General features: G+C 49.9%; 1 protein-coding gene across 3 annotated transcripts in view; it reads left to right on the forward strand.

The window, feature by feature from the left end:
* Nucleotides 1–14,929, forward strand: part of Arhgef4 (Rho guanine nucleotide exchange factor 4) — a 113,685-nt gene that overhangs the window by 86,932 nt on the left and 11,824 nt on the right. For all 3 annotated transcript variants that reach the window (XM_021644420.2, XM_021644421.2, XM_021644422.2), the window contains one exon: nucleotides 7,717–7,853. In XM_021644420.2, coding sequence (XP_021500095.1) covers nucleotides 7,717–7,853 — 137 coding nt within the window. The remainder of the gene's footprint in view (nucleotides 1–7,716; nucleotides 7,854–14,929) is intronic.

The following is a 14,929-nucleotide window of genomic DNA, read 5'->3' on the forward strand; positions in this document are numbered from 1 at the left end:
TTCTAGTGAGCACAGGCATGATGATGGACATTCGGTTCTGCCTCTAGCATCAGCTGCAGACGATGGGGAGGGCAGTCAGGCACAGCACTGTGCACCGTGAGGTCAAGGTCACACTGTCATACATGAGTGTTCTGAGCCTCGGTATTAGAGCAAATGACACCCAGGGAAATTGCTGGTGCATCGCTGTCTCTGCTTAGGTGCTCTTGAGTCTCCGAGCCATCGCTTGTGACTTATCTTGTACTTATTTTTTGAGACAGTGTTTTTCACTGTATCCAGAGCAAGATTAGCTGACTGGAGATCAGGGAGCCTCCTGCCTCTACTCCTCCAGCACCGGGATTATGAACACATTGTACCCAGCTTTTAGGTTGGTGCCGGGGATGCAAATGCAGCTCCGTGTGCGTGCACAGCAGGCTCTCTGCTCACTCCACCGCCTCCCCAGCCAGGTCTCTGCATTTCTGCAGCTCTAAGCAGAGTCCCAGCCAGGACGCTCGGTGCACACTCGTTGATGGGACTTGGCAGCAGGCTGAATTGCTGCAGGGCAGGGGGATAACTCGATCTAGCAGTCACTCTGTCAGAACCACTGGCTGGGTAGACAGTATATGACCCATGAGCCTCTGAGGTCGTGCTAACACTGACTACCCAGCGACACCAGTGTCAAGATTAGGCTGACCTTGCCTGACCTCTGACAGGGCAGCAGTCTGCCCTGACTTGGCTACTGTGTAACAGCAGGTGCTAGATGAACGCTGGGGTGTGCAAACAGTGGTGAGGAGGCCCCCTGAGACCCCCGGGCCTGAATATGCAATGTTGGGCACAGTTGTATGTCCGTCAGCACCCGGTGGCTTTCACAGGGGTCTCTCGGAAGCAGGCACCCACATAGTTAATGGGCTTAATGAGGAAGAACAGAACTGGGTCTGGGCAGGGGGGCTTGACAAGTTTGTCCAGCAGACCCTCACAAGCAGTTTTTACTGAAATCGGCCTTTAGACCCCCAACTTCCGATGACCAAAGGGGTGTCTTCATCAGAGAGCCCTGGGAGGAAAGGACCATTACCACACCGAGTTACCAAACACCTTCCGGGCTAGAGCCACATCTGATTCCTTCTCATCGCCTGATGTCGAGCTCATCCAGTGAGAATCATTATTACAGAATCTGTGTTTCTCCGGCTCTGGACTTTTCATTTGCTGTTTGGCTGCGGAGTCAGTCTCCTTGCCATTTCTTCTTCCTCTGTGTTCTGGAAGGCTGTTTTTGAGCACTGCTGGGGTTTTTGTTGTTGTTGTTTTCGTTCTCGTGCTTGCATGGGGGGATATGCATGTGAGGGTGTGTGTAACAATTTGTGTACGATGTATATGTATGTGTTCATGTCTACATGGGCGAGCATGTGTGCATGTGTCTGTGAAGATCAACACCAGGTGCTTCCTCTGCTGCGTGTTGTGTACATGCGTGTATATTCACATTTGTGGCCACATCTGGGTGTGTGTGTACGTGTGTATACATGCATGTGGAAGCCCAAGGTATCAGGAATCATGCTTATCACTTCCCTGTTTCTCACTGAGGTAGGAGCGATCAGTCAAGCCCAGAGCTGATGGGTGTGGTTAGTCCTGCTGGCCAGAGGGCTCCGGGGAATCCATCTGTTCCTCCTCCCCAGCGCTGGAATTACAGGCATGCACCGACGTGTCTCCCTTTTTACATGGGTGCTGGGGATCCAGACTCGGATCTTTGGTTTTGAATGGCAGGCATCTTCCTGATGAGCCATCTCCCCAGCCCATTGTTTTTATTTTGCTGGGGCGAAACCCTGTTTCATTATGTAGCCCAGGCTGGCCTCAGCTTCCCCAGTGCTGTATGGCAGGTGCAGACCACATGCCCAGCTCTGACTTGTGTTTCACTGAAGTGCTGCTCCCTGCTCACTGGCTTTCCCTTACCTACCCGTCCTCTGTTCCTGTTCTTCATATGACAAATGCACTGGGACCATGTCTTACTCACTGAGTGATGGATGATAAAGCTTCTGGGTTCTGTTATGTTTCTTTAACCTGTTTTTTATTTATTTATTATTGAAACAACAGAGGACCTTAACTCACTTCCTGGAACCCATGTGAAAGCTAAGCATGGCAGTGTGTGCCTATAATCCCAGGAACCGGGGAGTCGGAGACAAGAGCATCACTGGACTTGCTGGCCATTTATCCTAGCTCAGGTTTAGGGAGAGACCCAGCTTCAACACTGACATAGAGAGTGACTGAGGAAGATGCCCCTCACTACCCTCTGGCCTCCATGCACATGCTCTTGCACACACGCATGAAGTTGTACATACTCCACACATGCACAGAGTCATGCAAGAGATGGAAAGGCTTGTAGAAGACACGTCTGTGTGTGTTGGGGTACACAGACAAGGACCCAGGTGTGGGCAATCAATCCTGGTCCTTTCCTCTATAACCCAGCGAAGGCTTTTCAGCTACAGATTCTTTTTTTTTTTTAATGAAGTCAAACAGAAATCAGATGCAGAGGAGCCAATGAAAATGTTTTTTAATTTTTTCCCCCCTGAGAGCAGAATAGGTAGTCTTGGTGTTTACACATTGGAGCTTGTTGGCCCTCCACCCCAGCCAGACACAGTTTGGGCAGAAGAACTGTCTAGGTCTCCTCACTGTCCAACACCATGGCCAGGAAACTGATGAGAGCTATTTTGACAAGGAGACAAAAATGGCCATGAGCAAATTGCTTCATTCGTCATGGAGAATGTGCTCCTGAAGAGACAGCGTCAGAGCCGATAAGCAAAGGGAGGGAAGCAATTGATGCAGCGCAGGGCGCGATTGATGGAAAGCCTGGATGTTTCTGGCAGTATCTTGGGCTTGCATTCCTTGAATCATGACCATAAACACATCTCTCAATGCCACTCCTGGGAGATCACTGGGTACTGGTTTCTGTTGTTGCTACTGTTTGAAACAGGGTTTCCTACAGCCTAAACTGGCCTGAACTCACTAGAGAACCAAGGATGGCCTTGAACTTCTGATCTCCCAGCCTCCACTTCCTGAGTGCTGGAGTTAGTTGCAGCCATGTGCCACTCTGCCCAGTTTATGCCATGCTGGAAGTTGAACCCAGGGCTTCCTGTGTGCTAAGCAAGCAACTGTACCAACTGTGTGATATCTCCAGCTCTATCACACACACACACACACACACACACACACACACACACACACACACATATATATATATATATATATATATATATATATATATAATATCTACAATGGCGGTTGCCTTGGCTTCCGTCAACCCAGCATGTTCAGGAGCAGAGGGGGACAGAAGCTCAGTGGGGACACCGGCTGGAAGCTCCTCCCTTACACTTTAGACAGTGACGTGACCTACTCCAGAGGGTGGCAGAAGGATAAGACATGGTTAGGTTCTGGATAATAAAATAAAGGGAAGGCTGGTAGATTTGCTCATTGGTGAGGGTGTGACCTGTGAGAGAATGATGGGAGTCAAGGGTAACTCAGAATTCGAGGCCACTGTGTTAAGTGAAAGAAGCCAAACTCTGAAAGACAAAGCCAAGTATTGTGTGTTTCTCTCTTGCGTAAGAGAGCAGAAAGGGTAAGGGAAGGGAAAGCATTAAAGCTGCAAGAGGGGAAGTAGGTAAAGGAGGAAGAGACGGAGGAAAAGGAAGGAGGAAGGAAAAATCAAAGGTATAAAGGAAGAGAGAATAGTAGGGGACTCTTAGGAAGTTTCCTGCTTTTATGTCTTTCTGCCTGAGGGGCCCAAGAGGTGGCCAAAATCTCACCCCTGTAGTCCTGGCACTCAGGAGGCTAAGGGAGCAGTTGGGAGAGTTCAAGGCTAGCTTGGTTTGTTTAAGAGAGACCCAGCCATTAAGGAGAATGAAACCATGCCATTTACCTAAAAATAAGTAGAACTGTAGAGGGCTGTGTTACATGAAGTAAGGCAGACACAGAAAGACAAGTTTTACTTTGGAATCTTAAGAAGAGACATGGAAGAAGCGGGAGAAGCAGGCTGTGTGTACATGTGTGTTTGTGTGTGTGTGTGTGAGAGAGAGAGAGATAGAGAGAGAGAGGTGGTGGATACTCAGTGGGGAGGAAATAGGATCAAAGCATCCTGTGGACCTTAGGAAAAATCAAACGGAAGCAGAGGAGGTAGCGAGCACGAGGAAGCAAGCTTCATCTCTCAACCACGACACTGGGTTGTGACATATCCGTAACCCCAGCACCTGGGAGGCAGAGACGGCCACATCCCTAGGGCTCCCTGGCCAGCTAGCCTAGCACACTTAGTGAGCTTCAGGCTAGTGAGAGGCTGTCTCCAAGGAGAAGGACAGCGTCCCCGAAGACGACAGATGAAGTTATCCTCAGGCCCCCTCACACCCATGCACATGGGTGAAAAATCTGTCATTAAAACAGCCATGACGTGCTCTGAGGCACTGCAAGAGCATGGGGTGGAAATAATGGAAATGTTCATCAAATCGTCTCATGGCCTGGCATGTTGTCACGGAGAACTGTATTGCCTGCCAACGCTTGTAATTTGGCAAGCCACAGATTTCACTGTGCTGCGCAAGCATGGGTTCTGAAATACAGTCCTGCGGGTTGGCACTTGCTGTTCAGAAAAAAAAAAAAAAAATATATATATATATATATATATATATATATAGTAATGACCCGAAGTTTGCAGCAGAGAGAGAACTGCTCTTAGTCTTGGCACTCCGAATTTGTCTAGTGAGGTTTCAAAAGCCTTGCTTCATTTACTACTGAAGCGTGGTGCTTCCCATTGCTGTGTGTGTTTGCAACCATGTACATGTGCCCATATGTGCTCATACATGTGTGCACACACACATGTGTAGGACAGAGGACAACTCTAGGTGGTGTTCCTCGGAAGCTTTCTTTGTATGCTTTTTAAGAATATTTTAGTCTAGTTTTAGTTTTGGGGGTGTCGTATGTTTATGAGTGCAGGTCCCCACGGAGCCAGAGGCGTTAGAACCTGCCGGCATGATAGGCAATTCTTGCTGCCTGAGGTGGGTGCTGGGAACCAAACTCAGACCTTCTGTCAGAGCAGCATGTGCCCTCAGCCACTGGTGAATCTCTCCAGCCATGGTTCTTTGGAAGGGGCTTCTCGCTGACCTGGGGCTGTCGGTCAGTCTAGGCTGGCTGGCCAGCGAGCCCTAGGGATCTGCCAGTAGTTCTAGGATCACAGGTGTGCACCACTGTGCCTGGCTTTTTTGTGTGGGTGCTGGGAATCAAACTTGGGGTCTCATGCTTGTGCGGGAGGTGCCTCCCCAACTAGGTCATCACCCCAGTCTTTGGAGTCCCTTTATGAAGCAGCCTCGTGTTACAAGATTGGCACTGGGTTCTCCAGGTCCTTCACACATGGCATGTGGCGTGGCGCAGATGGTTGCATCAGAAAGGGAGACCGTGAACAGGGTAGTCAGGGCAAGTGGGGCATGTAACCGTTTTGAGTTCAGCATGATACATTGTTTTCACAAGCTTGCAGAACCATCACCGTTGTAGAGTTCCAAAACTTTCTCATCTCTTCAAACATAAGCTTGGAGCCCCAGAGAGGCCTCAAGAGTTAAGAGTGCTTGCTGCGTTTGCAGAGGACCCGAGTTCAGCTCCCTTCAAGCGGCTCAGAGCCACCTGTGACTCCAGCTCTGCATGATCTAATGCTCCTGAAGTCGGAGGATGTCAAACATGCAGACAAACTGGGATGCTCGCACACAAACACAAATACTCATAAACCTCACTGGCCACTGGGCAGTAGTTCCCTCTTCTCCCGCACTCCTTGGGGGACTCTTATTTTCTGCTGTTAAGACTTTGCCTGTCTAGATAGAACGTTACCTGGAACCATCCAGAATAGGTTCTTCTGTGTGTCCCTGATTTCACTTAGCGTGGTGTTTTCAAGGTTTGGTTTTTCTTCAGGCTGCATACTACTGCTCTGTCTGTTTGCCCATTTGCCATGTCCAGTCCTCTGAAGCACACAGCTGTGTTGTTCCCCCTTCAGGCTATCAGGAAGAATGCTGTCCTAGACCTTGGTATGCAAGTGTCCCTCAGCATCTCTGATGCCATGTTTTGAGGGCACATGCCTAGGAGGTGTGTTAGTCGGGGTTTTGTGGAGAAACAGACCCGATAGAATGAGAATAAAGAGTTTATTATGTCAGCTTATGCAGTGTGGCCGGGTTAGCAGCACAGCTGTCTCACATCTGAGAGGCTAAGCACCCAGCGGTTTCACAGTCCAGGAAGCACAGTGCCTCGACAGTTCCAATCTGGCACTGAAAACCTGAAGGGTTCCTGGAGAGGCCTGGGAAAAGCTGCCGACTGCTGTCAGCGAAGAGCAGCAGCAACGGGTAATTAACTCCTCTGCCGCAGGCAAGGCCAATGGATCAAAAACTCAGCATCTTCTGCAGGCCCCCTTTTTATCTGGGCTGCTACCAAAGGCTCCTCCCACACCTGACATGGGCCTTCCCATGCCCGTTAATTCTTCAGTTGAGGCTCCCCACTCAGGTGATTTGAAATTGTGGCAAGTTACGCTTTGAAACCAGCCACGACAGAGGGTATACACCAGGTTACATGTGAACTGTGTTGTGTGTCTTGTGTGTGTTGTGTGTCTTGTGTGTTTATGTGGATGTATATGTGTGCGTACGAGGCCAGAGGTAGATATCCAATGTCTTCCTCAATCACTCTCGTTTTATTTTTGAGATAGAGTCCCTCCTTGAGCCTGAAGCTTCCCGGGTATCCATCCCCTCGTCTCTGCCTCCCAAGCAGAAGGCTAAGGGAACATTACAGAGGAGGGGGCAGAAAGATGGTAAGATCCAGAGGATCAGGGATTTTGCTGCCTCCTAGTAATGTCAGAAGCTACGCCCATACAGTCTCACTGACCTGACTACCTAAACATGAACTGAATAAGGACAACATCAAGAGACATGCCAGACTGGACATGATGCCTCAACCCTACGTTAAAAACTGCAGGCAATTAAGAAAAGCTGGGACTGGGAGAGGTGATCTTCCCCAGGAAAGAGCACACCAGTTGTCCAGTGCGGTCAGCCCTGAAAACATACATACAAATAGCATTATATATATGGGCTCAACAGGTTATATTTAGTTATATATATATATATATGCATATATATATATAAACAATTAGTAAAAAAGTGATGAATTTGAAGGAAAGCAGGGAGGTGTATATAGGGCTGGTTGGAGAGAGGAAGGGAAAGAGAAATATAATTAAATTGTAATCTCAAATAGAAACAAAAAAATGATATTTTTGTTCAAAACACACATTGTGTGTCTATGTGTATATGTGTGCACGCATGACCCATGGCATACATGTAAAAGTCAGTGGACAACCTGTAGGAGTTTGTTCTCTTTCTACCATTTGGGTCCCCGGGATTGGACTTGAGTCGTTAGGCTCGGTAGCAGGCACCTTAACTGGATATGCTCTTTCAAAGGTCTCCGAAGATTAACCTCTCTCCTTAGGTCTTCTGTGGCCCCTTATTCACATTCGTAAATGGCTTCTGATTGAACTCAGCTAGAGTTCTCAGGTGATGTGCCCAGCCAACCCTAGCGTCTCCTTGTCCAGCAGGTCGTTACGCCCAGGGCTAAGTGACTTGCAGTAGTGACGTCAGCGACTGGAGGTTTCCACGCACCAGGCAGGGAGGGCTTAACAAACCAGCCCCTACCCTTCTGCTTCCTCCTGAAGAAGTAACGCTCTGTGCCCGCTGCTGTCTCTCCTTCCAGGGATGCCGGACGGAACTCTGGACACCGTGTGCGCAGAGGAAACGGGCAGTGAGGAGGACCTCTATGGAGAGCTTCACCCGCCTGGCCACCACTACAGCCACCCCAGAGGAGGCGGAGAGCAACTGGCCATCAATGAGGTAGCGTCCGGGAGGCTCAGCCCGTGGAAGGAGGGCCAGTGCGCAGGCTCACGAGGAGCCAGATGTGCCGTGTGCTCAAAGCCTGTGGCGCAGCTGGGGTGCATGCAGGAGCCTCCATCCCGTCCCTGTTAGCCCATGGTGATGCGTTTATCCAGCACCACGTGTTTAAGACAGAACTTCCTGGGGGTAACAAAGAATCCAGAGGCAGGAACAATGCCAGGCTTAGAAGAGGAGGCCAGGACTGCCCTGTTTCTCCAGTTCAGGTGACAAAGTCTAGGTAGACCGTGCAGGAAGCAAAGGGGAACTGATAGGCTCGTTTTCCTCCTGCGGACACGCGCTCAGAGTGTTGCTGTTGCTATGACAACCGTGTGCCTCTTAGAGGTTTTGCTGGTTCCCGGCGAAGCAGACGAAATTAGTGAGAAACTTCATCTGGGCAGAACTGGTTCCCATTACAACGTCTCCTTTTAATTTTTAATTGACGCATATCGTGTCCATTTTATTTATTTACAGTGTGACATTTCAGTAAATGTGTACAGTATGCAGTGGGCAGTTCCTACCTCAAACATTTATGCTTTTTTTTTTTAATGTTGGAAACATTCTGAACCTCAGCCATATTGTACAGATGACCATGTGTGCTTGCGTGTGTGCAGGCTGTTGTTCTTCGGTCCCTGTCCACTTTGGTTTTTCAGACAGGCTTTTGCATAGGCCTGGAGGTACTCAAGTAGGCTAGGCTGGCTGGCCAGCTATCCCCAGAGATCCATTTGACTCTGCCTCCTCAGTGCTGGGATCACACACAAACCACCACACCTGGCTTGCTCTCTCTCTCTCTCTCTCTCTCTCTCTCTCTGTCTCTCTATCTCTCTCTATCTCTAATTGCTTACTTATATTTTCCTTATTTATTGGTTTTTCGAGACAGGTTTCTCTGTGTGGCCCTGGCCATCCTGGAACTCTTTCTGTAGACCAGGCTGGCCCCTAAACTCAGAGATTCTCCTGCCTCTGCTTCTAGAGTAATGGGATTAAAAGTATATACTGCCACCACCACCTGGCACCATGCCTGGCTTTTCACAGGTCTGCTGGGGATTCAAACTCAGGTCCTCATGTTTGCAAAGCAAGTACTATGGCCCACTGAGCTATCTCCCCTGGCCTTTTGAGCAATTCTTAATCAAATGCACCAGTGCACTGTGCTACAGAATCCTAGAGACTCTTATTCCTCCTGACCAGCCATTCCCTCCCCCAGTAGCCAGCCATTAACTAGCATTTCTCAAGACAGAATTTGTGAGGCTTTAACTCTCTGTTAAATAGTCACACTGGGGAGAGGGTAGAAAGCAGGAGAAGTGAGCTTGCCCCGCATAGGCGCGCGATCCCTACATCTGTTTCTGCTTCATCAGAACAAAGGTCTTTTCTCCTCTTTGCCCCCCCCCCTTTTTTTTTGATGAGGGGATTTAGAGATTTTGGAGTTAACGACGGATGGACTCATAACCCGAGAAGTGAGATGGAGAGCCACGGGGGTTGCACGTGGGGCTAAAGACATGACTGTTCTCTGTCAGTGCAGTGTCTGGTGAGATCCCTAGAAAACTGCAGGTTTGTAGCTGAGAAGGGAGGAGGGCTGTGAGCAGTTGTTAATTGTGACTGAAATGTTGCTCCCGCAAGAGATTACTGGGCGAGGGGCTCTGCCCCTTTCTCATGTCCCTGTTATCCTCCCCATCCTCCTGTCCTGCCTCTCTGAAAGCAGTGCTGGGTGCAGTACCTCTGTTTACACATAAAACTGAGGAGTGAGGTGCCTGGCAAGTGGCCTCTTCTCAGAGGTCTAGAAAGCAATTGTTTTCTCTGTAACACGTTTCCATTGCTGTGGCCTGACGGAAACATTTGAATGGGGGAAAGGGCTTATTCCAGCCCTGGAGTCAGAAGACAGGGCCCATAATGGTGTCGACAGCATGGTGGCTGGAGGGGGCTCACCCATGGCAGCTTCTCTCAGGGCACCAGCCAGCAAGCAGAGGGCCTAGGCTAGAAGCAGGGCCGCACTCATCCCTTGAAAGTCCACCCCCAATGAGCCACCTCTACGAACCACGTCTCTCATCCTGAGGGTTCCAGAGCCTCCCCCAACAGCCTCAGCAGCTAGGGGACACAAGCCTGGGGGGAGCATTTCACATTCAAACCCCTTCATCTCTTTTCCTATTTTTGTTTTTGTTTTGTCATGCTGAAGGTTGAAGCCCAGACATTGCTCATGAGAGCTTGCTCTGTGCCACTAAGCTATATTCCAATACCCTGATAATGATTCAAAATTGCTGTTCACCAATGCTTGATGCCGGGCTCGGGAGATGACCTTACAAATACAAGAACCCGAGTTTGCTACATGGAACCCATGTGGGAAAGCTGGCTCTAGTGGTATGAGCTTAAATCTCAGGGCTGGGGCAGCAGAGACAGCCAGACACCTGAGAGGCTCAGGGGCCAGCCAGCCTAGCCTACTTGGCAAGCTCCAGGCCAGGGAGAGACTTCATCTCAAAAAAAATAAAAAGGTAGTCAGCTCTTAAGAGACACCCTGGAGGTTGTCCTCTAACCTGCAAACACACATGCACCCCCCCACACCCATGGGTGCTTTTTCACTAGCATATGCATGTGCATCTGAATATGTACCACACCAATAATGCCTGGTGCAAAATCTGTGAAACATGGAGAAAGACCATGCAAGGAAGTTACAATTTCTAATTAAAGAGGTAAGTCCATGTTTCTATCTGGGGAGGGGGCCTTGAGCCATTGAACCCAGGGCCTTGGGAATGCTAAACTCATGTTATACCACAATGCTATACTCCCAGCTCTCTATAACTGACCCTCATGAACTCTTTTGATGGAATATCCTCATCTCTTTTGTAAACAGAATCCAGACATGATGGTCAGGCTTTGCTTTAGAGAACCAGGCTGTCTTTCTCCCCTTGGGCTCAGAGTCAGGGAGGGGAGCATGGAGTAGGCAACTGAGCATTGATTTCCTTCACTGTGGTACAAGATGACCAGGAAACGGCATGGGGACAGACTGGAAACATGGCCATCACTTGCTGTATCCAGGTCTGAGTAGGTCTCAACAATTATGACCCTAGTGAAAGACGCAGACAAGCCCAGATCTCTCAGGGGCCGTTATGGGCAGACTCCTTGACTGTCCTGACATGCTGCATTGCTGGAGTTCTTGTGTTTTGTACCCACTTCCTTCCCAGGGTGACATTTTGGACAGGTACATCTTGCGGTTTTGAGCCCTGCAGTTCTAGACCAGGACTGCAGGCACAGATGCTCTGGCTACCGAAACTCCAGAGCAAGGACTACCAGGAAATAGTGGGGAGGTTCTGAGCCAGGTGTTCAATGAAGCAGTGCAGGTTGTATGCACGTCCAGGGGGTCCTATGAGCCGGCATAGGTGGTGTCCATGTGCAAAAGACCCTCGAGGATAGTACAAATGGCATCCTGAGGAGTTCTGTAAGCACTGATTGCACTGATTGCAGTCCTTAAGGTAGTTCACTTCTTTGTTGGCTCAGAGACTTTCAGGAGACAGCCATCAGGGTAGGGGAGCCTCTTTCCGGTGATGCAGTGGGCCGGGCAGGGAAGAGGTAACCTCCTCACTCATGTCCACCCTCCACAGCACCTACCTAGGTGGAGCCACCAGCACGCCTGCATCCTGACATAGGAAAAGCAAGAAGAGGGTCTCTAAAGGGGACAGGAGGAAGAACAGGCCAGGCATGGAGGATGTCCCTGAGATTGTGGGGCAGACTCTCTGGCTGGTCAGCCCATCTCCCCGTGGGTCTGGGGATACGGGTGGCTTCTCTGAGTTCTGACCTGCAGAAGGCATTATGTAGACTCTTGCCGCAAGCTCAGAAAAGATGTGGGGGTGAGTGTTAACCATAGGCTGGCTCCTTTGCGTTCCTTCTGTTGCCTCATGCCACCCATTGGGCATTGTCTGCTGCCTGAAGGGGCTCAGCAGGATGCCTTGCCGGGAGTGCTCCAGAACTTTATCCTTGGAAATCACTGGAGCAGGAGGTGTCAGGGCAAAGTCCATCGTCAGTGGTATTTGGCCTGCCAAACAATCCCAGACTCACTTGCATTTTCACCACCAGAGGTGGGGGTCTTGCTCTAGATTGTGACCCTTTCGTGTTCATGCCACCACTAGGAGAAGATGGCCTTGTCAGTTTCTTTAAGAATTTTATTGATGTGTTCGTGTCTGTGTGCGGGGTACCCACACGTGAGGGCAGGTGCCTGCAAAGGCCAGAAGAGGACATCGGATCCCCTGGAATAGAGTTAGGGCTGGTTGTAAGACACTGAAAGTGGATGCTAGGAACCCGACTTGGATCCTCTGCTAGAACAGGAAGTTTTTTTTAAAGTACTGAGCCGTGTCTCCCGACCCAGATTTCTCAGGGTTTTAGCAGAGGGGACCCAAACCCTCTAGCCAGGAGAGTGATAGGTGATGCTGGTCAGGGAGGCAGTTTGTATTGTGTGCGCCCGAGGAGTGACTGCTTTGCTTTCTCACACAGACGTGTGCATTGCTGGTACAGTGTAGGTTTGTATATGTGAACATACATGTCACACATGGCCTGTGCACTCCCTCTATGTCAGGCTGTGTGCCTGCCCTCACATACAGATGTGTGGGCTGAGTATGTGATGCCTGTCTTCCTGTGTGCCCCGAGAAGCACAAGAAAGCGGTATAGGGTCTCGTTCTTTCTGTATTTTTTGCACATGCTTGTTCCCGGCCCCTTGGGACTGCCCAACTCCTGCAGGATGAATCAGCAAACGAAGCAGTTAATTGACCTCGGCTCCTGCAAGCGTCTCTCTCTCCTACAGCATTGTCCCAAACAGAGCCTTCTGCAGATGCCCATGGCTTGGGCCTGGGCATGCCTGTGCTTCCTACCCTGTCCAGCCATGATAGGATTGGCTGTCATGCCTGCTACCTGGCCTGTGCTTACTCGCAAACCGGTGAAAGCAGGAAGTGTTTGTCTGTGGGCCTTTAGATGTCCCTCCCTTCCAACGACCACCCAGCCTGGCCTCATTCACTATGCTTCTGCTCTACTCCTGTGTACAATGACCCAGGGAGAGGTAGGTGGGAGACCTAAGGTGTAAACTCCCTGCCACCTGTGCGTGGCAGCCTGTACCCTCTGGGTCAGGCCACGGCTGAAAATTTGTCTTGGCCCCAGCTGCTCCCCACACAGATGAGAACATTGGGATACTAGCGTTCCCTTTGCCGTATGCACACATAGTTACTTAGATCCTTCATCTAGGGTAGAAGAAGAGTGCAGATAGCCTCCGGGTCGTGCAGCCAAAGCCCCAACTAGAAGGCAGACGGACGCTAGAGGGATGTGTCATCCAAACTTAAAGTGTAAATGAGTGCTGCCGATTTCAGATCTGCACAGCGGTGGGAAGCACAGTTGTCCCAGAGCGGTAGGTTACCCAAACGTGCCTGGCGCCTCTCCCCCCGGCACATTATGGCATATGTGAAGGTACTGTAGGACCCCAGGCCGCCCCAGTATGGAGTCATCTGACTTCTGGGTCCAAGTGTCTCTGTCTTCCCTGATGTCCTGTGACAGAAGACCTATCGGACCTGGCCTGGTTCTCATTCCTCAGCCTGAAGAAGGAGCCTAATACCTGTTGGTACCTCCTTGTCTTGGATAACCAACTGCTTTGGGAGCTCCCTGAGACACAGAAGGAGCAGCTGTAAGTCCCCTCAGACCACTGCTGCCCTGTGAGCCCAGAACTGCAAAGCCAGAGCGTGGCCATACTTCTAAAGCAGCAACTCTCCCCTCCAGGACTACCCCAAGCTGTAGAATTTGGAGCTCAGTCTCACCCCTCTCATATATCTCCCTTCCGCTTTCCTGGTAGTCTTGCCACCTTGACACACCAGCCTGGGAGCCACTCCCCTGGAGGATCTGGGCCTTTACGTTCAAGCGTTTTTATTGTTTGATGTCATGTAACACAGACAAAAGCGGTTGCCACTGTTATTTCAGCCATACCCTGAGTTCTTGGGGTTCAGAAAGATAGGAGTCCCTAGGTGGGGTGGTATCCCCAACTTAAATCTCAACCCGGTCTAAGTCCAAGGCCCTTTTGTCCTGTTTCATGCTCCCACATGATTCTGCTCCTATCATGAGGTGAAGGTCGTGCCCACAGCTGGGCCTGGGTCTCTCTGGGTCTGGCATAGCAATGAACAGAGTGCTGCTGTGTGATGTTACCCCAGGATCTGAGGCAAGCAAAGAAGCATTCTTACCTCATATGGGATACTGAGAACGAAATGAAACAAAACAAACAAACCCTAGTGTAGCACAGTAAGTTTATTGAGATACAGGAACATAGTTGGTTCAAAAGCCAGTCTGTCACTGAAAGGCCCAGCTTGGTGATGACTCTCAAAAGCTGCATCCCTGGAGCTCTCTGCAGGACTTGTGGGCAGCCTGCCTGGTCAGAGTCTCCTCTCCCCAGCAATTGCTATTCCTTACACAACCCTGAGGAGGGGCCTTGTGAATCCTGTATGTCTTAGGAACTTTTTGAGAACTGTGAGTTGTTACGTACCGAGTCTTCTAAGTTTTATTTATTTTCTGAGTCTTAGAGAACTTCCTTCAAGGACAGAATGTTTTAGTTCAGTGACATAGACCCCACTGTGCTCAGGGGCCTGAGGATGAAAAGGGTACCTTCTCTCCTGGGTGGCCAGTCACTCTGGAACCGCAGTACACAATAAAACATTGACACAAGTCCTGGATTCCCAGCTTTACTCCATAGAGGGCAGGTCCCCAGCCTTAGAGAAAAGTTAGGAATGGAATGCCAGTGGCATTTAGATGTCTTCTAATTCTCTCTGTATTAGTTTTCTATTGCTGTGATAAAACCCTAGGCTAAGGCAACCCTAGAATAAAGAGTTTACTTGGACTTAGATTCCAGAGCCACGAGTCCATCAGGGTAGGGAATTGTGGTAGCAGGTGGAAGGCATGTTGCAACAGCAAGAACAGCTGTGAGATCATGTCTCAGTCATCAGGCTCTGTAGAAAGCACCGTTACCCACTAAGCCATCTCGCCAGCTGTGAGCTCACGTCTCAAACCGTAAGCCTAGAGAGCATGGTGGTGTG

Source organism: Meriones unguiculatus, chromosome 16, assembly GCF_030254825.1.
Source record: "Meriones unguiculatus strain TT.TT164.6M chromosome 16, Bangor_MerUng_6.1, whole genome shotgun sequence".
NCBI classification, from domain to species: Eukaryota; Metazoa; Chordata; class Mammalia; order Rodentia; family Muridae; genus Meriones; species Meriones unguiculatus.